This window comes from Psammomys obesus, unplaced genomic scaffold (genome assembly GCF_907164565.1).
Source record: "Psammomys obesus unplaced genomic scaffold, mPsaObe1.curated_primary_1811, whole genome shotgun sequence".
NCBI lineage: Eukaryota > Metazoa > Chordata > Mammalia > Rodentia > Muridae > Psammomys > Psammomys obesus.
The window spans coordinates 11,664,199-11,691,535 of NW_026596162.1; the positions used below are offsets into that span (position 1 = coordinate 11,664,199).

At 48.3% G+C, this 27,337-nt stretch overlaps 1 protein-coding gene across 2 annotated transcripts in view; it reads right to left on the reverse strand.

The window, feature by feature from the left end:
- Kif13a (kinesin family member 13A) overlaps window positions 1–27,337 on the reverse strand; it is a 168,647-nt gene that overhangs the window by 27,234 nt on the left and 114,076 nt on the right. For both annotated transcript variants that reach the window (XM_055595083.1, XM_055595082.1), the window contains exons 14-26: window positions 25,519–25,649; window positions 24,248–24,334; window positions 23,963–24,129; window positions 18,483–18,696; window positions 17,476–17,638; window positions 15,699–15,839; window positions 15,070–15,219; window positions 11,633–11,794; window positions 10,681–10,854; window positions 7,620–7,771; window positions 5,760–5,892; window positions 5,442–5,588; window positions 1,555–1,593 (exon numbers count right to left, since the gene is read on the reverse strand). In XM_055595083.1, coding sequence (XP_055451058.1) covers window positions 1,555–1,593; window positions 5,442–5,588; window positions 5,760–5,892; window positions 7,620–7,771; window positions 10,681–10,854; window positions 11,633–11,794; window positions 15,070–15,219; window positions 15,699–15,839; window positions 17,476–17,638; window positions 18,483–18,696; window positions 23,963–24,129; window positions 24,248–24,334; window positions 25,519–25,649 — 1,860 coding nt within the window. The remainder of the gene's footprint in view (window positions 1–1,554; window positions 1,594–5,441; window positions 5,589–5,759; window positions 5,893–7,619; window positions 7,772–10,680; window positions 10,855–11,632; window positions 11,795–15,069; window positions 15,220–15,698; window positions 15,840–17,475; window positions 17,639–18,482; window positions 18,697–23,962; window positions 24,130–24,247; window positions 24,335–25,518; window positions 25,650–27,337) is intronic.

The window sequence follows — 27,337 nt, forward strand, 5'->3', positions numbered from 1 at the left end:
AAAAAAAAAAAGTGTTTAGATTGGTGAGCTTTTCATTAGGAAAGGCCATTGAACATCACAGTGATTAATTAATATGTGAGAAAGCAGACGTTGTAGAATGCTCCATGTTAATCAAGGAGGCTGGTACCCAGAAATCAGAGCCCCTGGATCTTCAGGAGGACAGTTACAGTGAAAAGCAAGAGAAGCTTGAGGGATGCTAGAACAGGCTGAGTCCTGTGCTGTCTGTGCGCATTTACATGGTGGCGATTCATTGGAAGATGTACGCCTTCAAGCAGAAGGGTACCATAAGCAAAGCTCAAAGCACAGAGCATCAAATGGTAGAGAGAATGACAGGCATTTATGTAGTTCATAGTTCAATGGCCTTCTTACTGATACGTGGCTTTTCCGAAATTCAAACAGGTCAGTAGAAAACTTTCTGAACTTGCTGCAAAGATTTTACAGCCAACCGCCACCAAAGGATGACCAAATATCCCCCATGCAAAAGCTCCACATGCAGTCGGCCATGCTCGGAGAAACCCCGGAAGCGGCTGCTGGAGGCCACTGGGAACATGGCAGGAAGCACGCCCAAAGCCGTGAGACGTTAGCTGGTGGCACAGCTGAGCCCTGAGACAATGCTGACCTTCTCCCCACAAGGTCTTTGTTCACTTTCATTCTTTCTTAGAAAAATTATGAGTAGGGAAAGGAAGACCCAGCCATTCTATCCCAGATGCTCCTTGGCCCAGTTCTCCTAATGAGGACGACCCAATGCTATGAGTAGACAGAGGGAACCCTGAAGCTTTCCCTACAGCCTTTCCACAGCTGACGTACAGGAAGTCTCCCTGAGAACCCATCCTGTCAACCCGGGAAAGTGGGAAAGCAGTACAGAGACTGGGAAATCATGGCTGAAACTTTCATCCCGGCTGACTGCTTTGACCAGGACCCACCACCATCCCCGGCTGTCAGGCTGGTTGAGGCTAAGTGGGTATGTGTGTCATACTTGCTCATCCCTCTCCCCTCACTCCCATTTCCCACAAGAGAAAGCTGCTATTTAAATTCTCAACATAATGAACTAAGCCTGACCCTGATGAGGCGGGGAACTGGTTAAATAAAACAAAACAAAGTGCTCAGTCTCCAAGCTTCTTCCCCGATGTGAGTGTTTTTCTTTTTAAAAGTCAAACGGCATGTAGAGTAATGTTACTCTTCCAGAACTGAGAGGCAAAGTGCAGCTTAGTGGAGGAAAGGTGAGAGTGGTCCAGAAGACTGTGAATGGACGGCAGCGTGCCTTATAGTCATCCTAATACGGCTATCGTGGTCTCTCTCAGCCACGCTATACTAGCTGGTCCCTGGAGCCCGCACAGCGAACAATGCAAGGTCTGCTTACAGATTTAGAGCGGACAGGAAAAAAAATAGAGAGAAATAATACTGTGTCCTTGATCACATACAAAGCAAATCAGAGCCGGTGAGAAACTGCTCACTCTCACTCAGGCCTGTTCCCCCCTCCCCCGGCCTCTGCTTGCGAAGGCTGGCGATTAGCAAGAGCTGTGCCCCATGCACAGGATTCGGCGGCGGCAATACCTGATAACTATCCATATCATCGCCATCCTCCTCATCTCTCTGGTGGGGAGAAAATAAACATAAAGGACATGCATTTTGTTGTCTCAAATAGCACACAGGGAAAATACTTAACACGCGCTACAATGGATGCCTCACACAGCATTTCACTCAACCCCAAAAGATTAGGAGGGATCAAATTCGTCTCTCTCTCTCTCTCTCTCTCTCTCTCTGTGTGTGTGTGTGTGTGTGTGTGTGTGTGTGAATGAGAGAAGACAACATTTGAAAATCATTTCTCTCCTTTTACCATGGGGGTTCCAAGGTTGTCAGGCTTGGAGGCAAGTGCTTTTCCCACTGAGTCATTTAAACACCCCAAGAATTTTTTTTTTTTTAAATAAGGAAAACAAATATTTTAAAGGAGAATTCTCTTAGAAAAGGATTGGAAGCAACATCCCTAGACCAGGCCTTGTGCTATCATCCCTGGTGACATGTATTCTGGGTAGGCTGTCTGAGGTTTGGGATGACTTTAGCAAGATGGAAGGGCTAACCTACAAAGGACTTAAAAGAGTCTCTTCTCACTGAGACCCTGAAGGATGAAACAATCCAAGGTTCACATAGTCGGCGGCTGCTCAGGACAGAAGCTGGGACTCGAGTCTCTAACCCCAGCAGCCACTCTTTGGAGTTGCCTCAGGAATGCCTGGGTCCCAAGGCTAAGGGCACAGAAGGTTCTGTGCTGGCTCCTGGAAGCCCCTGGAAGGCACCGGTTATCAGTGTCTGCTGTGGGAGGAGCGCAACTGCCCCAAAGGCAAGGCTGCACTTTACAGTAATTACACAAAGTAACAATTTGGTAAAAGACATTAGGTGGGACAAAGAACAGCTCTGTAAACAAGAGCTTGGGTAGAGACAATGTTTCTTAGAAAGGAGACTATAGAAACAGCACCAAGGCCGCTGCCACCACAGCCACTTTAGAGACTGGGTCAGCCCTGGTTGGACTGGAACTCACATGTGGACCAGGCTGGCTTTGAACCTAGACTGGCCCACCTAACTCTGTCTCCCAAATTCTGGGACTATAGGGATGCTCCACTATGCACAGTCCATTTTTTTTTTCTTCTGGTTTTTCAAGCCAGGGTTTCTCTGTGTAGTCTTGGCTGTCCTAGACTGGCTTTGTAGACCAGGCTGGCCTCAAACTCACAGAGATCCAACTGCCTCTGCCTCCCTGAGTGCAGGGATCACAGGTGTGTGCCACCACATCCAGCCCAGCAAAATGTTTTATTTAAATTTATAACAATTTTTTTTTTTTTTTTAGTGACAAGAATATCAGAGTCGTTAAGGTGTAGCTACAATTATTTTGACATGTACATTTCAAAATATAGAACATTTAAAGTCTGTGGTCATCACTGGCAGTTGTAAGATAAATGTATTCGGTGGGAGCTGAATGTTCAAAGAATTTATCTTGAATTTGATTTTGTTCTGAATGTCAAAGTACAAACAACTGTAACACACTACATTTTTGACTAAAAAGGTTCTTTCATCAACTGAAATCCAGCCTGAGCTTTCAGGCTACAACATGACACAGTATTGGCTTCAGCAATTAGGACAGAATAGCTGGAAAGTCCTGAACCAACAAGAGTCTATAGATATGACCTTGAACATGGTAAGGGAGGTATCGTGATAATAATTCTGTATGGCTAGTCCCAGCTTTTCTCTTGAGATGCGGAGGACTGAGGCCAGGATTTCACCTGTTTATAAGAAACGTGTCTTACAATCCAATCCCCACTGCCCCTAGCCCGGATAGTATGCTCTTAAGGTAGCAAGCAGCACTGAGCTACAGTTAATTTTTTTCAAATCCCCATTAGCTTTTTTTTTTTTTTGCTGTTTATTTTTTAAAGACAGGGCCTCACTATGTTCCCTGGCTTGCAGTGTAAACCAGGCTGGCTTTGAACTTTCAGAAGAGACCTGGCTGTCTCGGCTCCCCAGGGGTGCGTGCCACCATGACCAGCTGCGACCCCCAAGATCAGTTTCAACTTCAGAGGCAAAGCTATTTTAGAACTACCACTAGATGGCTCAGTGGTTAAGAACACTGCTGCTCTTCCAGAGGACCCAGGTTTGAGTCTCAGTGCCCACATGGTGGCTCACAACCACCCATGTGCTGCCTAGACATACACACAATCAAAACACCCATACACATAATATAAAATACTAAAAATGAAACCCTAAAAGGAATTCCTCTAATGGACTCGAAATGGGAACATTTGGCAAAGCTGCTGATTTCATTACGGAAGACAAAGATTAAGTCTCATGTTTCATCTGACTCTGGAGACTGGCTGAGCCACAGAGCGCTCCTGTGCAGAGACTCAGGATTACTGAGGCTACCTCAGCATTTTAGACAGAACTCCAGGGTTAAGTGGACTGGGAAGTGGACGGAGAGCCGGGGTCTCCTGACTTTAAGTCTTGTGCTCATCCTAACTACCAAGTACTTCCTATGACCACTCCGAAGGTGCTGGCCCTGTGGGGGAGCGACTGTCTTACAGGCTATGAACACACAAGTGTGGTGAAGCAGCCTGGGCCACACACTCCATGGCATTGTCCATTGCTCTCTCTCTCTCTGAAGGAAACACTGAGACTCTGAGCTGCAGGGAGGTCTGTGGGGCGAGGAGGAGGGCAGTGTCTAACAAAGCCCCAGGACCCTGCACTGACCTCCAGCTTTCAGAAACCTCTGCTCTGACACCATGAAACCAACCAGAAACAGGCTGAAGAGGAACTGCTTCTCAGGAATGCCTGGGCTGTTACCCAGACTCCTCAGAGAAATGGAGGGCCCAACCTTCTCTCTGGCAAGGCGGAGAGAGGCTCTCTATCACCCGTGACTAGAGGGGACCCTGCTTCAACTGTGCCCAGTCCCTTGGAACACATGCATTCTTCCAAGCAGCAGCGGGCAGTTATTAAAGTCTATTCTCCCAGGGCACAAGCTAGCTCTCTGCACTACCCACCCTCTGCAGGGCTCACGTAGCCCAGGCCAGCCCCAAATGCACTATGTAGCTGAAGCTGAGGATGTAGTTCAAGCTGAGCCTGAACTCCAATTCCCCTGCCTCCACATTCCAAGTGCTGGGATGGCAGGGCATGCCACCATACCCAGCATCTTTTCATTTCTTAGGAGAACAACGGACTTTGGGGAAAGAGATTTAATGGACAAAATGATCATGAGTACAGTTTTTATAATAACAAAAAAAAAGAACAATAAAAATTGGTTTAATGTGACAGTATACAGGAACAATTTTCTGATATCAATGCTAGTGGATCAAGCCAGCAGTTAGCATTCATATATATTGGGCCGGATGTGAAATAAAAGCAGCCCAAAGCAGATACCACTAGAGATTTAAGAAGTAAAGGTTACTAAACAACGCTAAACAAACACAGCATTTTACATTCAGAAAAAGGCAGCAGATGGAGATGAGATTTGGGGGAGGTTACAGAGTTAAGGTAAGTTTTTTCGTAATCCCAAATAAGATTTCCATCGTACATCAATTTTCTTGTGTCTGCACTGATTTTTATTTATTTTTAAATTAGTGTATTATATTTTGAATCATTGTCTTTCTGTCTGTCTGTGTGGGGGTATGCACATGTGAGTGCAGGTGCCCTCGGAGACCAGAAGAGGGTGCTGGATCCCCGGGAGATGGAGTCACAGATGGTTATGAGCTGCCTAACATGGCCGCTGAGAATTGAATTTGGGTTCTCTGTAAGAACCGTATGCATTCTTAACTGATGAGCCAGCCCTGTAGTCCCTTGATCTTTTCTAAATTAATTTTTTTTTTTTTTAATTTCTGCAATACTGTGTATAGAGCCCAGTGCTTTGGGCATGCTCAGTAAGTACTCTTAACAGGCTACAGCCCTGTGTGCCTCAGCCCGTGTCTTACCTGGTAACTGTCCAGGCCTCTTTGCAGCTTGGTAGACCTGGCAGTCACGCAGCCAATGGAGACTGACAGGATGGCTTCGACCATGAGTGGCAGCGTCCCCGAATGCTGCACCGGTTTCACCGTGACCTGCACTCTCCGGGAGTGGCCCTGCAGGGACGAAGGTGGCGGAGATGCCAGGAACGGGGCCGGGGACAGAGCAAGGAAACAGAGGGAAACAATTTGAGAACACAACTACAAACAATTGGGGCGGCATCCCCGGAAACTCTAAGAGCAGAGCAGGGAAGGAGGCGTGAAAAACACACGAGCGCTTTCACACACCTGCCTGAGCTGAAAGACGCCTCCAGTGTTGACATCTTTGGCCTGGTGGAGCTCCACAGCAGCATACTCCCCTAGCTCATTCAGCTCCGAGATGGAGATCCACATTTCTATTCTCCGAGTCACTTCATTCCACCTGCAAATAGACCACATCCCAACAAGCAACGCATCACCCCGGGCACCCATCACAACTGTGCAAACATCCACTCATGGAGCACGGCTGAGCGGAAGGTACTGTGCCGGGGACGCCTCGCAGATTACCCCATTTTACTCTCACACAACCGTGCGGTATAAACTCTTAGGCTGGCTAACGGAGTCACACCTTACAGTTATGATGGACACAGATTGGGTGTAGAATTCCAAGGGCTTTGACAAACCCAAGTTAGCTCTGCCTGTTTTAAAATGTCCTAAAAATGCAATCACGTGGAATATACTCTTGAGTCTGGTTTATTTAATTTGGCACGATGGATGAACAACTCTTTTTCTGACAGGGTTTCTCCATATAGCCCTAGCTGGTCTTGAACTCGCGGAGATCTGTTGTTGGTCTCTCGAGTTCTGTGACTCATAATGGCATGAGCCATTATGCCTGGCCTCAATTCTTTTCTTTTTTTAGTTTTTTGAGACAGGGTTTCTCTGTGTAGCCTTGGCTGTCCTGGAACCTCGCTCTGTAGACCAGGCAGGCCTCAAACTCAGAGATCTGCCTCCCTCTGCCTTCTAAGTGCTGGGATTAAAGATGTGTGCCACCACCGGCCAGCCAATTCTTTTATTTTTTTAATGTTCACTAATGTGCTCCTGGATGACTACTCCAGTAATTTCTTTATTCACCTGCTGGAAGATATGTGGGTTCCTCAGGATGTGGGTATATTGGTAAAGTTGCCATGAACACTATTTGTGGACTTAAAATTTTCATTTCTCACAAGAAAACAACTGGGTGTGAGCTGTGGGGTCACAGAAAAGGCAAATGATCAACTTTGTATGACACTGCCAATTTTAGGGCTGGGGCCCGGGGCTCAGCGGTAGAGCACTTGTCCTGTATGCGGAAAGACCTACGCTTCATCTCCAGAAATGCTATAAAAGGGGGGGGGCCAAACTGGGAGCTTTCCCTTACACTGTGGTTGCTTGTTTATTTTCATAGTTACGCCTTTAATGCAGGCCCAACCTGGAAGTCTTCCCTCCGATGGCTACTGTGGCCTGAGAACCTGTGACCATCTCAAATCATACCATCTGTAATGAGAGCCCCCCTTATCCAAGCAGCTTGCCGCACACTGGTAATCCTAGCACTTGGTAACACAGGAGGACTGTCAACTTTGAGGCCAGATGAGTTAAACAGTGAGCACTTGCTTCAAACAATATCATCATCATCATCAACAACAACATCAGAGCATGGCAATTCAATACTTGGGGAGGTTGAGGCAGTAGACTGTCATGAATGAGGCCACACCAGCCTAATAGCCAATTCACGTCTCAAAAAAACCCCTAAGAAATGAGAAAAAAATTGTAAAAAGATATCCTACTATTTTCTTCTGCCAGATTTATAGATTTTACTTTGCATTTAAACTTATGATTTAGGTCAACAAGAGGGTTATCTCGTAGTAGTCTTTGTGTATGATGTGAAATAAAATCAAAATTTTTTTTTCACATGAATACAGCAATCATTTCAGTCTCAATGGCTGCGATGACACACTCTCCACAGTATTTTCTGATGTTTAGTGGCTCCTTCTAGCATTCTAGTTTTACAAGGGAGGAAATGGGCTCACGGGTCGAGCTGCTTGTTCAAAGCCCCAGGGTTTGAAGCCTGCACTCTCACTTACGGTCATGGGCTGGTCCTGACCCCTGGGCCCAATGCTTGAAGCAAGAACAAACCTGTCACGCAACGTTCTCGTCTTGGCATGGAGTGAGTCGACTTCCCAGACGGAGCTCCCATTCCCGGCACACCTGTGGCCCCACACTTCAATGGCCAGCGCGCCATCGGAAATGAACTCCAAAAACTCTTCTGTGACGGTCACCACATAGTCCTGGAACAAGCAGGAGGCAGGAGCACCACGAGGGTCAGACATGATGGCACCCACATATCTGCCCTCACTCTTAAACCCCACTCCTGTGTGTTGTAGGCTAGCATGGAGGACCACTGGATTTAAATCTGGAAGGGAGCTAGGGGGTGACTGGGTTCTAAAGAAGAAAGCAACCTGTCCCAATTCAAATCTCTGGCGTTAGGAGCAGAGCGGGGATCTGCTTCTCTGACCTCGGCTCCCCGTCTGTTCCACTGGGCCACTCTGACCTCCGGTCGACCCTCGCTGCACTTTGCGACTTACTGAGTAAAGGAACTATCTGATCCCTTCATGGACTAGGCTCTCTCTCATGGGTCTTACTTCACTTCCTCACTCTAAAAACCAAACCCACAACTGGAAAGTCACAGTTCCCTGAGAAGTGTGGCAGGTCACCCAGAACCCTCAAGTGGCCCACGGCCAAGCCACTTCTCTTCCCATCGGCCTCTGGTGGGTAGTCCAGGCAGACACTCAGGTGCAGTTACTCCGTGACTTACTTCCAGAAACAGATATTACACTGACTGAACCATACACTATTTTTTTATTTTACTTTATTTTTCAAGCCAGGGTTTCTCTGTGTAGTCCTGGCTGTCCTGGACTTGCTTTGTAGACCAGGCTGGCCTCGAACTCACAGAGATATGCCAGCCTCTGCCTCCCCAAGTTCTGGGATTACAGGCGTGCACCACCGCACCCAGCGCTACCTACTTTCTTATCTCACCTGGAGACAGCCCCAGAATATTGGAAGGGAAAGAAACAAGATGCTCAATTCGTTTAATCTACATACTTTAGAAGACCAAACAAAACAATCCAACAACCTAAAACCACACTGCTAACCCAGGGACTGTGGGATCCATATGTATTTCAACAGTTGCTAAACAGCACACATTGAAAAGGCAGCTTTTGTCTGCACAATAGAAACAGTCCTCTGGATCCAAAGAAGGATGGGGAATATTTAAAAGACTATTAGGCAAACCACAACAAAAATGGGGGAACGGTACTAAGGGGAGGGAGGGAAGAAACCACTATGAGGGGGAAGGGTATGGGAGAAGGCAGGAACAGGAAAGGGGGATGAATTCTAACAAGGTGTAAGGACTCATATGTATGAAAACACCAAATTAAGGTCTATTACTGTGTTTGTTTTTGTTTATTTATTAGTTTTTCTAGACAATGTAGCCTTGGCTGTCCTGGACTAGCTTGTAGACCAGGCTGGCCTCAAATTCACAGAGATCCTCCTGCCTCTGCCTCCCTTAGTGTAGCTTAGGCTTATTACTTTGCTAATTTAGGTAATAAAAAATAAATAGTGTAGGTAAAAAAAAATGTAACTAAAGATTTTGAGAATGTGATTTGGTAAAGACAGGTAAAGAAAATATAGGCTTGGGGCTGGAGAGATGATGAGCACCGGTTCTTCTTCCTGAGGACCCCAGTTAGGTTCCCAGCACCCACATGGCAGCTCACAACTACCTGAAACTCTAGCTCCACAGGCGCTGATGCCTTCTTCTGGCCTTTGGGAACACTACGCACGTGCATGCCACACATACAGGCACATAGGAAAAGCACTCATGTACACTGAATAAGTAAATAAGGAAATCTTAATTAAAAAAATAAAAGTGGGGTATTTATTTTCAGAAAAAGAAAAGAAAGACCTGACAGCCTTGCACATACATTTTACAGGTGGAAACAGGAATGCCTTCTAAGCTGAGACCCAGGAAGCGCTGACACAATTAGTGGAGAAGCAGCCTGGATAGGTCCTCCAGGAGCCTCGCCAAGGAGGGCAGAGTCTGGCTTGGAGAAGTCATCTGGTGACCGTGCCAGGTGACAGAAGAAAGGTAAGGTGAGAACACAGGAAATAGCTTACTGAAGTATGCATCAGAGTGCAGGCATGTGCAGCTCACGCCACAGACACTCAGGAGGGTAGGGCAGGCCCAGTAGCTCAAGGCCAGCATGGATAATGTGGTAAGACCCTAATCCTAACCCTCAGAAAAAAATTAAGATAAGGGTGATATGTTAAAAAGAAGAAGAAGAAGAGGAGGAGGAGGAGGAGGAGGAGGAGGAGGAGGAAGAAGAAACATCATTGGTGGTTATACCTATGTAGAATAAGACTGAAAGCTGAGATTTTTCAGATTCCATCTGATAATATTCCCAAATTATTTGAATTTGTAAGAAAGAACATTTGAGCTTTATTTACAAAGTCCAATAAGATACTACATTCAATTAAAAAAACAAAACAAAACAAAACAAAACAAAACAAAACAAAACAAAACAAAGCTTTTCTTTCTGAGATAGGATCTCCTGCCCTGGCAGGTATGATCTTGAAGATTCAGCCTCCCATGTGCCAGGAACACAGGCGTGTGCCACCAAGCCAACCCTGGGGCTCCTGCCTATAATCCCAGCGCTAGGGAGGTGGAGACAGGAGGATTGCCATGCAGAGTAGGCTACGTAGTAAGCCCCAGGCCTAACTGAGCTACAGAGGGGGGCTGTTGTAAGCTATTTGGGGAGAAGGCTGTCCTCTTCTTCAACATGTGGCCAATGTGTCAGCTCGGAACCTCTCCCACGCCCAGGCAAGAAATTCTGAACTCAGTGGGTGACGCACCAAGAGATGGCATGAAAGTGGGGGGGAACACCGGGAAGAAGGGCTTCAGTGCGAGAGGGAGGGGGATGGGGAAAGGGGGGTGAGCATGAAAATGACTAAAATTCTGAAACTGCCAGGCAGTCAAAGTAGACTTTTAAAAGTCTGTGCCCGGTTCCACTGCTGACCCTGACTCCGCTGTGGCCACTTTTGGCACTGGAGACTTGACCCAGGGGACCTCAACATGCAAAGCGCACACTCATCCACGGAGGGCTCCCCCAGCTGTCATCTCGCTGGGTGACTGCGTCTGTACCTTACAGTGAGAGAAGGTCACCGTGAACTGGGCATCCTTGGACTGCGGGGAAGGCATGTCCGGGTCCACCACCGGGGCAGCGACTGTGGACTCACACTGCTCCCAGAACGTGTACTGACAGAATACGAAATTTGAGAGGCTCAAGGGCAGCCCAGTTGCCTCTTTAATTATCACCTGAAGAGATTTAAACAGTAAAGAATCACACTCCTCACAAAAGACACACGGAAGTATGTATCTGTCCACAGATCAGTCATCTCTAAGGGGGAGGGGAGAAGTCAGGGGACCAACTCCAGGGCAGCCAGGGCTACACAGTTGAGCCATCACTTGACAATACTGGAGACCATTCATTGTAATCTACCCATCGCTCTCTCAGTCACCTCCCTATCTTTATTTGCAGGGAACTTAGGGCCTCACACAGACTGAGCTGTGTTCCCAGCCCATCCTTTCTTAAAACTATAAATCCCGGCGGCCCCGAACTCACAGAGACCCACCTACCTCTGCCCCTTGAGTACTGGGATTCAGGGCGTGTGCCGCTGCCACCCAGCTACAAAAGAAACCTTAAGGAAATGGAGCTAACCGGGACCGCAGTGCAAGGAGGACACAGCATTCCACAGCACTGCGTGCTGCCGTGCTGGCACTTATCAAAGCGTGCGGAAGGACGTGTGTAGACTATGCACAAACACAGCCCGCCGTGTAGGAAGGACTCGAGTACATGTGGATTTGGGTATTCAGGAGGCGTCATGAAACCACCTTTGCCTAGATCCCGAAGGCACAGGGTACACGTTAGGGGAATTTCAAGCAACTGTCGTGAGAGAATTCCTCTAGGAAAAGGTGCTGCACACGGCTGCACCTCTTGGCAGATGGTCTAGCTGGGACTGTGCTGGGTGGGAGACTCCTAAAGCTTTGTGTGGACAGTCTGGCATCTGCCAGTGCCGCGTCGCTGCCCTCTCACCCGGCACGTCAGCTTCTTGACTCGGTGAATGACTTCCCCGCTGCTGTCCACCACCTCGAGACTCCCGCTTTCACTGGAGTTCTCCGAAGAGTCGTCCTCCGACACGCGCTCGGGGACGGCTCCCGTGACGCGCATCACCTCCACGTGGAGGCGCCCGGCGACCTGGATCAAGGAACAGAGCATCTCAGCGCTCAGAGGTGTGACCCGGACAACGCTAGCCTGGACTGAAATTCCCCGTACGGCTCTGCCTGGCCATCTCCAGTGGCGGGCGACCTTCCCCTGAAAGCCATGTCCAGCAGGGAGTCCCAAACCCCACCGTCCCAGAGCCAGCTGTGCCCCTGCAACCTTCCTTTCTTCCTCTGAGCCAAACCTGTCCCCTCCCAACCTGGTTTCTGGAACTATCCCGAGGTGTATCCCTTTTCCTCAGCTCAGGCAAGGAACAGCTTCAAGGGAGCCGGCCCTCTCCTGGAACACTCGGCCTTGGGTTGGTTTATATAGCTGCGTGTGCATCTATTTGATCTTGTGCTTGGGCAATCTAGTCAGTCTATCAAGGACCTATGCTCCTGGGACGCGAAGAGGAGTGGGCTCATCTGCCACCCGTGACCTCATGGCCAAGTGCAGAAAGACACTGAGGAATCGGAACCCGTAACAGAACAAGGTGGTTGCCGTACCAGGAGGCTCTGGGCCCTGGGTGTGCGTAGGACAAACGTATGATCAAGCACACAGCAACTATTCACTGAGAACTGACGGGGCCGGGGACTGTGCTTCCAACACCCCGCCAGGCAGACATGGCGCCTGGCTGAAGGCGGGAGGGTGGTATGTAAAATAGAGCCGAAAACGGCCTCTGCAGGGTCAAAGGGCTCTCCTTCCAGAAGGAACCGCATGAACAAAGCCAATCTGGGGAAGCAGCTCATTTGCTTGCTTCTGCAGGGTTCTGCTCTGCCGTGACAGGGTCTCACTGTGTAGCTCAGGCTGATCTCGCTCTTCCTGCTGCAGTCTCCTGAGTGCCTCGATTACATGGGCCTGCCTCCCCACTCTCAACTCTGGGGAATAATTTTTTTGTTCGACTTGTCATTTAATTATGTGTGTGGGTCTGGGCACTTGAGTGCTGGTGAGCAAAGAGGCCAAAGGTGTCAGGCCTCCCTGGAGCTGGAGTCACGGGCAGTTATGAGCCATCAAACAAGGGAGCAGAGACTCGAACCTGGGTCTGATACAAGAGCTGCAAGCCACTCCTAACCGCTGAGCCACTCCCCAGCCTCATCATAACTGTTGTTTTCAGGCCGGTTTTCATTAGAACTTTTTTACTTCTGCCAGTGATAAGTGTCTCACTGGGGAGGGTCCGGTATTCCTTTCCTTTCTCCTTTTTGAGATGGCTCAGACTGCTCCTGATCTTGCTGCCTCTGTCTCTGAATGCTGCCGTTACAGGGATGAGCCGCCCCACTGCCTAACAGTTATGTTTAATGCTCACACTCGCCTTCCAAACAGCTATTGGCACTGGGGCCAAGGATCCGAGAGAAATTAGCTGATCTCTGATGATCGAGAAACACAGGGAGGAAGCAGGCAGGCGAAGAGGAGTCAAATTGCACAGGGCAGTGCTTTGTACGAAGCTTGTGTGAGAGCTGAACTCATCTTTATTTATTTATGTGCATGTGTGTGTGTGTGTGTGTGTGTACAGGTGTATGCATGCCACAGCATGCTTGTGATGGTCGGAGGAAATCATTCAGGAGTCCTTTCTCTCCTTCTACTCTGAGAACCGGAGATTGAACTCAGATCATCTCGTTTGGACGGCAAGCGCTTTTACCCTGCCAAGCCATCAATGGAACCCTGAGTACATCTGTGAAGCGATTTCATATATCCAGAGCCCCCCAGTGACTCTGGATTAAGAGCTCCAGACACTTATATCCCACCCCTGGGAACCCAGGCCTCTCCCCAGCCTCCTCTGCAGACTACAGTTTTTTCACACCACATCTTATTCTCAGCCTGCTCTAAGAACCCCGAGGAGTAACTCTGAAGTTCAAGTCCATATGTTATAAAGAACAAAGGAGGAAGGAAGGATTGTGACTAAGTAGAAGATCATCCCTTGACGGGATGGGTAAAAGTCTGAATCTGAGACACACAATTTTCCTGCCTTGACCCACAGAAGATGGTGTCTAACACAGAAGAGCATCGGGGAGCCAGTGGGTTATGAGGAAAACCCTACCCTGTATCGGGGGGAACCACAGAGGTTAGCAAATCCAATGCCGCTGCCGAAGGCAAAAAGAAATGGGCCAGGAAACCTGGACCACTGTGTGAGCGTAGATCGGAGTTCTCTTTCTGGAGGGCAGTGTGCTGAAACGCATCGCAGGCCTAAACGCACGATGCGGCACCCCTAGTTATGAGTCATTCGGTTATGAGTCATTACGACAGCTGACATTCAGAGCGGCTGAACACCCAACAACAGGAGGTCAGCTACGTTTCCATTGTAATTAGGCTGTGGAGCAGTAAACGGAAGTCCACATCTTCACACAACACAATGGTCTCTCCATACCACAGAACGGGGAAAAGTGTAAGCACTTGCAGGGCCGGTCTGCTTTAAACGCACACACAACATATGTGACCTTATTTCTGCATCGGCCAGAGGGATGTGGGAGGATTTTCATTTCCTTTGAGTCTTTCTTTATCCATAGTATATTCAAATAATAAAGTTGTCAAAATAAAAAAGGACCTAGAGAAAAATAAAAACTTCTACACGGATATTTTCTAAAATGCCCAAGGCCTACATTAGGCAACCATATCCACACTGTTGAACTATGATAGCCTACAGGGCTGGGGCTGGGATAACAAAGGGTCATTTAAGCTTGCTTTTTTTTTTTTTTTTTTTTTTTTTTTGTTACTGAGGAGTTGGGAATAATCTTCCCAGGCTTTTTACTTATTTGTTTGTTTGTTTACAGACTCTGTTTGTTTGTTTATCCACTTATTTATTTATTTACAGGCTCTCCCTGTGTAGCCCTGGCCAGCCTCAAACTTCTTGTGTAGAACAGGCTTGCACAGAGATCTGCCTGCCTCTGTCTCATGAATGCTGGTGTCAAAGGAACACACCACCACGCCTGGCTCTAAGTAATACCTTGAAAAGGACATCTATTGGCCAGGAAAGAAGGAGTAGCTGACTAGTGCTACAGATACTTTTAAAAGATAAATTAATATGGGGCAAAGAGCTAAACGTATTGTCAAAATATTTCTAATTTTATTAAAAGGGAAAAAACTTGTGAGCCACCAATATGAATGTTATCCTTTTAGACCATGGCTTAACTTTGACTGATAATTTATATTCAGACCAGCTATTAAGACGGATAAAACAAAAGGATACAAACACACACACTCACACACCCCCACACCCTCAAGGCAGATTAACAAAATTTCACGCTGCTGCCATTTTCCAGGGACTGGTGTGTCCTTACCTCCCCCTGCTGGCTGATAATGGGTACTGCGTATTGGAGTTTCACATCACAGAAGAGACATTCCAAAAACACATTGGCCACACCGATGAGGTTGTGATTCTCCTGAGCCTCATAAAAAGGGTCACCGCGCTTCCCGTAGAGCCTCTTGGCCTGAGGAGTAGGATAGGTCATTGGGTGAGAGGTCAGGAAACAAAGCACCAACTTCTTAAATCATGTTGTTTCAAAGTAGCACTAAAAATACTCTCAGAGGAAACGTAAATCCTGTCCACACACAGACCCAGCACACGAGCTGGGCGTGTTGGCTAGGGGAGAGGAGCCAGCTGGGGGCACACGTGCAGACATGGATGAAGGGAAACCCACATTGGCTTTGGCTGGTCTAATTTTCCCGGACAGGGACTGACAGTGTGGAGAGCTTCCTTTCCTCCTTCTTTCACTTGAGACACAGTGAAAACAAAGCAAGAACAGACTGGCTGCTCTTCCCGGACTCAGCTTCCACCTGTCTGCCCTATGTGTGATCACACCATGCCTGGCTCGTTTTAAAGATCACGTTTTACCTCCCTAGTGTAAATGACCAAAGCACTGGACCTGTGGTTTTAACACAGATCTACTCCATGCTTGGTTTCACTTACCTCAGGGACATTTTCCTTCCATTCTTGGTAAAGCTCTCTCATATCGATCAATTTGTTCTCCAGCTTCTCAATGGTCCAAACCTGGGTGCTCTTCCCTTTTCTCCTCGCTTGGATGGCTGGCTCACTCACGATTGCCCCCCTCTGCAGAATGAAGAAAAAGAAAGTACACATAGTTCTCACTTCCCTCTCCACAGCGAAAGACTGCACATATAATGGCAAGGTTGTAAGCTTGCAAAAAATGGGATATTCTGGTCATTTTCTCTTCTTCTACATATAACCATGCACATGCTATTTTCTTAAAAATCAAAACAAGCCCATATAAACACGTAATTACATAGCCCAATCCCTCTCTCATTTTTTTTTTGTTTGTTTGATTGTTTTTCAAGGCTACAGAGAAACCTTGCCTTGAAAAAAGAATAAGGGATACAGCCTGAAGGTATGCACATGTCTATGTCTGAAATTAGAAGTCCAAAAACCAGTAAGATACTCCCCAACTCTCCTTAATTTTTTTTATTTTTTACTTTTTTAGTTTTTCTTTCTTTCTTTTAAGATTTATTTATTAATACAGTATTCTGCCTGCATGTGTGCCAGCAGGCCATAAGAGGGCACCAGATCTCATTATAGATGGTTGTGAGCCACCACGTGGTTGCCGGGAATTGAACTCAGGACCTCTGGAAGAGCAAGCAGTGCTCTTGACCTCCGAGCCATCTCTCCAGGCCCTCTCCTTAAATTAAAAAAAAGATTTTTATTCTATGTGCATGTGCGGTTTGCCCACATGCTTGTATGTGCACCACCTGTGTGCCTGGTGCCCTCAGAGCCAGAAGAGGAACTGAGTTACAGGTAATTGTGAGCCACCACGTGTGTGCTAGGAACCACACCCGGGGCCCCCGGCAGAGCATCACATGGTTAACAGAGTGAGCCCTTGCTGCACTCTCCACACACAACTTCCTTTCTAGCTTGCTGGCTGGGGGAAAAAAAAAATTTTTTTTTCTTCTATGTTTTTCTCTTACAGCAAAATTTCTTTAGGTTGAAATGACAGGGGACTTCCAGATGGCTGTAAGGAGTTCCGTAAGTGCTTTAGCAGGTTTCAAAGGCGTTTCTCCTTCTCAGAGAAGCCACGCATAGAAAGGCAGGGCGACTAAGCACACACACGTGCCCCACGGCCACGGCAGCAGGCCGTGTGCGTGAAGAAAGGCAGGAATAATTACATACATGCACATACATGTGTACATGCGAGTGTATGCCTTACCTCACTCTTTTGAAACTTGCATTATTACTGTGCGTGTTTAGTGTGTGAATGTGGTTGGGCATGTGTGGGTGCAGAGAGCTTGTGGGGGCCAGAGGGCAACTTTGTGGAGTCACATGAGACCCAGGTCATCAAAGCTGGGCCATCTTCTGAGCCCCAAGTTCCACTTTTTCATTTGTTTTTGTTTTTGTTTTTTCTTTCCGAGTTAGGGCTTCTCTGTATAGCCCTGGCTGTCCTGGACTCACTCTGTAGACCAGGCTGGCCCCAAACTCAGAGGTCTACCTGCCTCTGCCTCCTGAGTACTGGGATGACAGGCATGCACCCGTTCCCAGCTTTCTGTTTCCATGCTCTCTAAGGGCACTGTTTACACAGCATGCTTGCCCATGGGGCATTTACCAACCGGAAGGCTTACAGAGCCGTCACCCTGGCTCCCCTTAGCATCTGCTCACAAGGAGGACCTCTGGATTCTGGTCTGCAGGGTCTGCCAGCCTACGTCATGCCCTCCCACCCCCCAGGGCCATCCATGCCTACCTTCCTGTTGGCACTGAGGTTGGCCGCGGGGATCTGAAGCGTCACTTGGTAGTCGGTGAGCTTGTTCATCTCCTCAGCTAGGAAGTTGGCTTCCCTCACCAGAGTGTTCGCCTTCACCAGCTGCTCTCGAAGCTTGGCCAGGCTTTGCCTGAAGAGCTCATCCCTGCAGCGTTGAAGACAAGAAAGCCCAGAGGCGAAAGTAAACAGGAGTTCCCTTCCTTTCTCAGCACAGGACTACCTGAAAGCGCTGGCGAATACCAGCAGCAACCACACAACTGCTAGTAGGAAACTTTCTCTCCTGTCCACAGAGAGGTCACCGCTGAGAACTACTGCTGGGGACAGAACTGAGGGGTTGAGGGTTGCTGCTAAGGCAAACAAACAAACCCAGGCACTGGGCATGGTGACACATGTCTTTAATCTTAGGCCTTGGGCAGCAGAGGCAGGCAGATCTCTAGGAGTTCAAGGCCAGCCTGCTCAGGACTGCCACAATCTTTTGTTCTCTCTCTTTCTCTTCTTCCTCCCTTCCTTCCTTCTTCCTAAGGCCCAGTTGCTATATGACAGTCCTTATAAACACCTGCCTTCCAAATATCTGTGGCTGCTGTCTCTCACAGCCCTGGCTGTTATCTCTCACATGCCTTGGTGGTTGTCTTTAACATGGCCAGGTTGCTGTCCCTACCTTCTGTCTGCATATTCCGATTGTTGTTAGCGGACCCCTTACATTTCTGCTGTCTCAAGGCTCACCAACCTAAGCCCTCTACTTTGGCACTATTTTTACCAAAGGGTCAAGGACTAGGGATCTCAGGGAGAGGGGTGGTCTGTGCCAGCTGACATCACCGTGACATACTCAGTTTCATTTCTTTCAGACATGTTTAGTGTCTGAACTAAAACATCGATGGCCAAGCTAGAAGTGGGCTTGCAAACCGCCTCTCCCAGGTCTGTCCTCCCTTTCCAGGCCTCTCGGGCCCTGCAGCCCCCACTCCTAACTTGGGATCTGACCCTGTTCTCACCTCTCCTCAGCCCACTGCGTCACCTTCTGCTGGGCCGTCTGGCTGCTGTAAGCCAGGCGGTCCGCAGCGCCACTCGGCGGCTGCCTCTCCGGTGAGAGCTGCTGGCGAAGCTGCTCCAGCTCCCTCTCGTACATGAGCCTCTGCTCCTCCAGGGCGGTCCTCTTCTCTTCCAGGTATTGCTTCTCCAGGACCTGAACCACGTTTTGGACTGGATCTGGTGAGCCAAGAGAAGAGGCAAAGGGTTGTAAGCAGCTGACGAGAACAGGAGTCCACAGGGCGCCTGTCAGGGCCTTTCCCAGCAAGCAACATGTCCTGCCTCGGAATCCAGCTGGGTCCTGTGCTCCCGGGGACAGGCCTGAGGGCTCACAGAGGAAATTCTCTGGGTTTGCTTTCAGGTAACAGTCCCCCACTGTTACCTTCTTCAGTGCGATAAGCACATCTTCATGTGTACCCACATGATTCAAAAACCTCCCGGCATTTGATGTGGGAGGCGAGACCATGGTGGAAAGCCAGGACAGCACAGGGCTAGAAATATGAACGAGTGGATCTTCATGGCACGTGACTTCTACACTCATGTGACATGATGGCTTCTGTATGTGACAAACAGGCTTCTAGTTGCTCGCCACAAACTCCCCTACTCTTGAATTTCTCTAGATGGGGAGGAAATAATCATGGTTTGAAAGTATTGATTAGGGATAGGGCATGGAAGTTTCTCAGGTGTTAATGCCCAAGGGGGCAATTTACTTGAAAGAAAAGAAAAAGAGAAGACATGTCTTTGGCAACTCATCGGTCTAGAACTAGAACTAGCAACTGGGCAAGCAGGTACAAACAGATGGAGCCCTCAGCACCTCTGTGATTGGCTGTGGGACTCTGAGGAGCCAGTTGGCTGGACCCGAGTAGAGAGAGAGCCAGTGAGCTGGACGCCAGATCCAGGCCACGGCACATGGAGAGTCACATGACCAGTGAGTGACCTGACAAGCATGTGGTGAAGGGGAGAACTGTCCATCACGTGAGCACCCCCGGAAGTCCTGGTTACTTGTGTCATGGTCCTACTCAGTTCTGCTCAGTTTAATTTTCAGAAGGAATCTGGAAAGTCATCGTGGAGATTTTTATTCACCTGGTCATGGCTCTTGACAAACTCTTCCAAACTAGCCCATCAGTTTGTACTATAATCATAAACCTTTCTGTATTAGCATGTGAGAGAACATGTTAGCCTTAGAAAATAAAGTTAACAAAACAAGGCAAAAACGAGCAGTTTCGTATAATGACAAGACGCTGTGAGTAGTTTTAATAAGAAATGGCAGCTACTATGCCAACAGTGACTCTTTTGGCTGTAACTCAAGTGCAGGGACCAGACTGATTCCGCATGCGTGATCTCCAAAGAGCCCTGCAGCCCTGGCCTCCCTCCCCATATTCCCATTTCTACGCTGAGAAAACTGGGGCTCAGAAAAATCACATAGATGGCCAAGGTCACACAGCAAGCAATGACAGCAGCACATTTTGAGCTCAGACTGGACGCTGGCTAGTCAATGAGGGTAAGAATACCAACTCTATAAACAGATCGATACAATGTCGCTATCTGTGAAGTCGCTCTGTGCTAGCACTCACAGAAGAACAGACTTCAAATCAAACGAGCAGATCTAAAATCATTGTTTCTTCGAAGCAGCATCGGTGTTCCTCATTGAGAAACTGTCTCACAGGGTTTTGTGAGGAGATCCTGAATGACATACCGGGAATTGAACCTAGGGCCTTGTTCACAAACTGTGCCGTTGAGCTGTACTGGCCAAGTTCTCAAGAACATATTTAACCCCCATTCCTGCTTGCTGCGCTGCAGAAACACGTGACCCCAGCGGCTGACTCAGCAGGATCTCAACCCGGGATACCTGTCATGGTAGAGACCTCGTGACTGAGGCTGCTTAAAACCTCGCCAGCAGCCAAAGTGACATAACACAAATGCCAGTCACAGCCTCTGCTGGGGCCACAGACCCAGATGCAGATATACAGGGACGAGAGCAACTCAACCCTGCACCTGGACCAAGCAGGACTCCCAGGCCCCCTCCTACTGCTCCTCACACACAGCCCTGCTCAGGGGCCAGGCTCTGCTTTACCTCTTTATTTTGATGCTTTACAAGGAGTACATATATGTGTGCATGCATGTTCATGTGTGTGGGTACATGTGATGGCCCAAGGCACTGTCCACCTTCAAAAACACGTATTTATTTTGTGTACGCTGTGGGATGTGTGTGGAGACAGGAGACAACTTTCTAGAGTTGGATTTCTCATTCTACCATGTAAGTTCTAGGGGATCAAATTCAGGCTGTCAGGCTTGTTACCAAGTACCCCTTCCTGCTGAGACATCACACACACCCCCCCCCCCCCACACACACCCTGTTTTGAACCTCCCCCTCCAGGTTTCTTACTAGCCTGTGGCTCACCAATTAGTCCACACTGGCTGCCCATCAAACTCCAGGATCCCTCCGTCTTTGCCTCTCTGCTGCTGGGATTACAGGCACATGCTACTCCCTCTACTTTGTGTGTGTGTGTCTGTTTTTCTTTTAAATGTGGGTGCTAGAGACTGAACTCAGGTCTTTATAACTGGAAGGTAAGTACTGACTGAGCTATCTCCCCAGCCTGGGAACATCTTTGATAGATGCTATTCCTCTCCCCGGTCTATCAGTTTGATGCTTTTGCTATACTGCATATAATTTTAATACGATCCACAAGTTTCTTTCTTAATGGCTTTTCCCGTCTCCTTGTCCTGCCCACTGCTTCATTATATCAGATGCTAGGAATGAGATACCTAGCTATAAGGGACATTATAATAGTTAATAAATACTACGTGCCCCTGTTCCCCATGCACAAAACGTGGTGCTTGACCAGCAGGGGATCCAGTGGAAGAGAACTCCTGGAAAGAAGCCGAATCTAAGGAGACAGACCTGCTGATTGGAATGTCAGCGCTCGGAGAGACTGGAGTGTTTCAGGCCTTAGGCTAGTGCTAGCCCTCCGGAACAGCCATCCTTTGCCAGCCTCTGGGTCTGAACCAACATCCTGTGGCTAACAGATGAGACCCTTTTTGCAATCAGTAACTTAACAGACCACTAGCTTCCGCCAACTCCAAATCAAAGCCCACAGAAAAGCCTTCTCCATCTTGCTGTAGCTGCCTCTTTGATGTACCCACCGCAGTATTTTAAACTTGCCTCCATTTGTGGCTTTCTTTGTTCTGTAAAATAATGAAGCCTTATGAACTGCTTCCATGTTGGAACACGGAATTTCCTAAATGACTACGTCACAGTCACTCAAAATGGCTCCAGGATAAAGTACCTCTTATTTTTACTAAAAATGAGTAAAGAAAATAGATCCTAATTAGCAAGGTAGTCTGCCTCTGAGATGTCCCAGGACACCATCTGATCTCTAACGACATAACCAAATAACAGAAGGCTGCTACCTTAATTTCACCCCCTCACTCTTCCTTTCTCCCCTCCTCCACCCTCCCAGGACTGAGGATGGAACCCAGGGCCTCATGCACACCAGGCCATCACTCCATCCTCTTCACTTTCTTCTCAAGTGACCGTTTCAAAATCCAGTGACTCTGGTGCCTAAAGCCAGGATCCCCAAGAGTGAAGTTTTTTTTTTTTTTTTTTCAGGAGTGAAAAGGGGCACACTGTTGGGGGCTGAGAGCCATCTCTTAACTAGCTTACTCCTTCCCTGGCAGGCAGACCTTAAGTGAGAATAGACTAACTATCACCCAAGCACGCAGCAGACAGGACAGGGGTGCTGGTGGAGGGCGTCAGGAAGAGCATCAGAAACAAGTCACACTGGGAGTTGCAGGGGGAAGAAAACAAAGTTTCTAATCTTAGATATTAGAAACTGGCTCATGACCTTTGCCAGTCCCTAACAGTCTCTGTTTTAGAGCTGGCTACAGAAGAAATGGGGGAAAGGATTAGTGTTTGATTTCCATTTCAGGCCCTCAGGGAAAAGACACTGTTGTTTGTAGCCAGATTTTCTTTTGCTTTATCTTCATTTGTTTTTGTATGTTTTTAAGCACGTGTACCTGTGTGTGTACACGCGTGTGGAGGGCTGAGGCTAACGTCGGCCATCTTCCTGGATGGCCTTCTACTTCATATGTTGCTGCAGGTCTCTCACTCAGACTCAGAGCCCGCCGGGCCAGCCAGTCTAGCTGCCCAGTTTGCCTCAGGGATCCTGTTTCCACCTCCCACACGCTGGGTGGGGGCCTGCCATGCCGGCCCAGCTTTTACATGTGTTCTGTGGACCAGAACGCTGGTCCTCACGCTCACGCAGCTCCCCTTTTGCGTTTACGCTCAGAGGAGCTGGGTGTTGGGTCAGTACTTACTCTAGAAGGTCTATTGCCGAGACAGCAGGGGCTACATCTAGAAGTGCCACTACCCTGCGCTGCCATGCTCTGCAGCAACGGAGCCGTTAGTAACAGTAGCAGCCAAGGACACTCCGCTGTGCCACCGCGTGTGTGGGGAAAAGGAGAGCAGGAAGGTAACGAGGCCGGAATGTGCTTGGGGTGTCGTTTGGCAAAGGAACATTCCTCAGTCATGATCAAGAAGCACTTCTGTCAGGCAGAAAACCTTGGCTTCATCTCAACACTGCCCGTTAGACCCTGCCAAGGCTCGAAGCACACATCATCCATCAGCGCCCCCCCTCCCCCGAAAGCCAGCCGGGCCCCCACATGCTAAGGCGGCAGTTGGGAACCTCTCTCCCAGTGTTGGTGGACCAGCTTCGTCTGAAACCACAGGAGGGGGAAGAGGATCTTCAAGTAGGACCACCACGGAGATGACCACCAGGCAGACAGGCTGACGGCCAGGAAGCCACCTGGCAGGAGATGGAATCCTGAGGACACCACGGCCACCAGTTCATCTACACTGCTCAGGGCATGTGGGTGGGCCTCGGGGGGAAGCACCAGCCAGGGGAACTGGAACTGTTCTATACAGGTAAACAGCCTGGAGAACATGTCACTTTAAGCATCACTTTTACCAAAAGTGCTTGAGACCGCCTGTTAAGCAAGACTCTCGGGAGGTAAAATTTCCAACTGAGTTTATAGCAAATGTTACCCTTTATGTTGGTTAGATTCTATTCGAAATTCCTGGGCCCATGTTTTCTTGAGGGACTTTTTCGCTCTCTCAGAAATGATGTGATCAAGGATGGAAATTTTGATTTAAGAAAAACAAAAAAAAAAACAACTTTGTCAAACCCATTCAGTGAATACTCGGAGACCTCAGAAATGCTATCAAAATTGGCTTAGAAACTCCAAGTCCCCCAAAGGGGGACATCTGTGCATTCCCTGGTTCCGACCCGAGTTCTCTCTGCAGTCTTGAGGCTGCTCCCTGCTGATGGCCCCTTCGAAAAACTGGTGGGCTTTACGTGTCTCAACTTTAGGAAGGCTCTGCTTATACAGCGGAGCCCTGCGTGGGATGGCGTGGGCACGCGCTGCCGCCCCGGAGCCCGTGTCTTACCGTTGCTGCTCAGTGTCTTCATGATGACCTCCATCTGGGCAAACTCGTAGTTGTAGTCTGGCTCCGAGGAGGCCTCGCTCGCTGCGTCCACGTCCTGCTCCGCAGGACAAGTTTCCCTTTCAAAGTCTTTCAGCCAATCCCGCCGTTTCCTCTTGGGTAAGTTAATTCTGTAGGGAGGGGGGGTTTCGGCACCAGACAACGGTCAGCTTGAGTTATACTTACGTAGGCAACAGGAAAAGAAAAACAAAAGGAAATGAAAAATACTAGAGAACAGGAAGTTGTTACCTAAAAAAGTGGTTATTTCCCCATAGGATCCTGTCCCCGTGCCAGAGCTGGGTAGTACTGGAGACAAGGGTGCCATTTACACAGGACCTGAGGGGACACAAAGGAAGATGGCAGGTGGATGGAAGTGGCCTTGGGACACCAAGAAGGGACAGGGAGCTTTCTTTTAAGGGATGCCTTCTGGGAAACATTGGAAGGAGTGACAAGAAATACAACCTTAGCAATGAGCCAAGGTCCCCAAGCCCCTCAGAGAGTGATGCCCAACTGTGTGTGCTTCTTTCTGCTGGAGACAGAAAGCATCACTGAGCTGGCCACGGTGGTGCACGCCTGTAATCGCCCTCAGGAAGGCAGAGGCAGGTGTATCGCTGTGAGTTCAAGGCCAGCCTGGTCTACAGAGCAAGTCCAGGACAGCCAAGGCTGCACAAAGAAACAGTTTGTCAGTTTGTCAGCTAGGGACAGGGCACAGCTATAGTCTTATCATTACCACAGAGACAAGGAAGGTAGAGACAGAATTTCTGGATGTTCCCAGGCCAGCTAGCCTGGCAAATACAGAGCTGAACAGGAGGCTCTCTCTCTTTCTCTCTGTCTCTCTCACACACACAGAGTGAGAGAGAGACACAGAGAAAGAGAAGCAAAAACAGATATAGTCAACAGCTCTTTAAAAAAAATGTCTGCTGGCAATTAAGAAACAACACATAAGCATGAAGTTTTGAAATTTATGCAGAAAACAAATAACCCCTTCAGTGTAATGGTTTAACCCTGGCCACCAAGGCTTTGCTGTAACAGCACTAGCAAGGGAGCTATTACTCCTCAAAGTTACTGTATTGCTATGATCTGAATTCACAACGCCCCCACGGGCTCATGTGGGCGGCGCTGTATCCAAAGGTGGTGGGATTTGGGAGGCGGAGCCCCACTGCAGAAAATGGGTCACTGAAGGAAGACCTTAGGAGATAAAGCTACCCCAGGCCTGGACAGATCGCTGTTTACTGCCTGATGTCTGAGGCTACGGGACAATGGGGCCAGCGGCCTCATGCTCTCACTGTCCCTCCCTCAGGCCATGCCTGTCACATGGACTGGACCCTTTCAAACTGTGAGCCAAAACAAACCCCTCCTCCTCTGCTGGTGTTGTTTTTCTCTTGAATAAGGCAGAGAGAACAGTAACTAACACACCATCTGTAACAGAGAGCAAATCCCCTGGGATACCCAGCGTATCCTTAACATTGACGCGTCCTGAAAGCAAGTGAGGGGAGGAAGCCCCCACTGGCATCTCCTACCTTGCGTTTTCTTTGGGCGTGACGGTGACGTCACCATCTGCAGCGATGTCGATCTCACAGTGCTCGGGCTGAATCCCTATCCCAAAGAGCTGGATGTCCTGAGAGGTATCGGCACCCACCCGCGTGTGATCCTAGAACGAGGGATTAAAGAGAGGAGACCAAGTTCACAAAGTAACTCAGCCAGAAATGCTCACAAGAAGATCTGGAGCACCTGGCCCCAAGGGTGGGCTGGTGTGATGGCTCAGCGGGTATCGGCATTCATCACCAAGCCCAGTGACCTGAGTCTAATCCCCAGGATGTACATGGTGGAAGGAAAATAGTCCTCTGACTTCTAATCACATGCTGTGGCATGGGCATGCCTGCTACAAACAGAAAGGAAGATAGATATAGAGAGATGATAGGGAAATCAACGCAGTACCATTTATAAGGCAAATGCTTACTTTGACACAATTAAAAAAAACGTTTATAAATTCTACCAAAACCTGCTCCTATATCAATAATAATTAGGAATCATTTAAAAACATAAGAAATTTGGATTTAGCAGTAGCAGACACTGAATTCTCATTGTGTATTGAATATTTACTATTTAGATGGGTACCGGCATGCCATTTCATCGGAAGCCTCGGTTTCTCTTCCTCTCCTATATTCTCGCCTTCTCTTCCTTTTTTTTTCTCTCTAAGAAAATATCATTTACATTACTTATTCAACCATGTGACTGAATTCTTCTTGAAAGAGCTACATTCCAGGACCACTATAAAGCAGTCTCTTGGAGAGTTTTACCGCAGTATCTCTTTCTCCTACCTCAGGGTTGGGACACAGCTCAGTTGATAGAAAAGACCCTAATATGTCTATACAAAAAAGCCAGGCAAGGTGGTGTTTGCCTGTAACCCCACTGTTGAGGAGGCAGAGGCAGGGGGATTCCCCGGGGCTTTCTGATCAGTCAGTATAGCTTATCAGTAGGCTCCAGGATCAGTGAGAAAACCTGTCCCAAAAACTACGGTGGAAAGTGATTGAGGGGCCGAGTGCGGTGGTGCATGCCTATAATCCCAGCACTCAGGGGGGCAGAGGCAGGTGGATTGCTGTAAGTTTGAGGCCAGACTGGTCTACAAAGAGAGCAAAGAGAGTCCAGGACAACCAAGGCTACACAGAAAAACCCTGTCTCGAAAAAAAAAAAAGTGATTAAAAAGGACATGACATTAATTTCTGACCTCCACATATGCACTTGTGCTTACACACACACACACACACACACACACACACGATTCTAATGCCAATATTCCAGAGTGGTGAAGCCTGCGGCCTATATGATGTTCAGATACACTCATGTAGTTTTAAGTACGTGGGGTCTCAGACATGAGACGGGACACTCTTGGAGACGCAGTTAACTGCACACCCCTGCTCACCCACAGAGTAGCTTTCTGTACTTTCTGTGCCGCTCTATGAATCATTTATTCGCTACAGTATTACTTTTCTATGCAATGGAGAAAATGTGAAGCCTGGTCTTTCCCATTCGGACGCCTGTGGTTGGGAATGCAGCCTCATGTCACAGTGCTGCCACACACCTCACAGGACCCCAGCTCAGAAACAATTCCTTCTCCCTAAATAACAGGGCCTAAGCTGTCTCACAGAGCATGATTAGGTCAAAGGCTAGCTGTACCAAGTTTTCACCTCTAAAAGTGGAAGGAAAAGATGTTAGGAGACTGAGGCTCCCGGCTTCAACTCCAGTTTATTCTCCATTGTGCATTAGCCACTTCCAGGGGCTCAAAATCCTCGATGGGGTGTTTATTTAGCTTTCCAAAGAGGGCAAGTCCCATGCGGC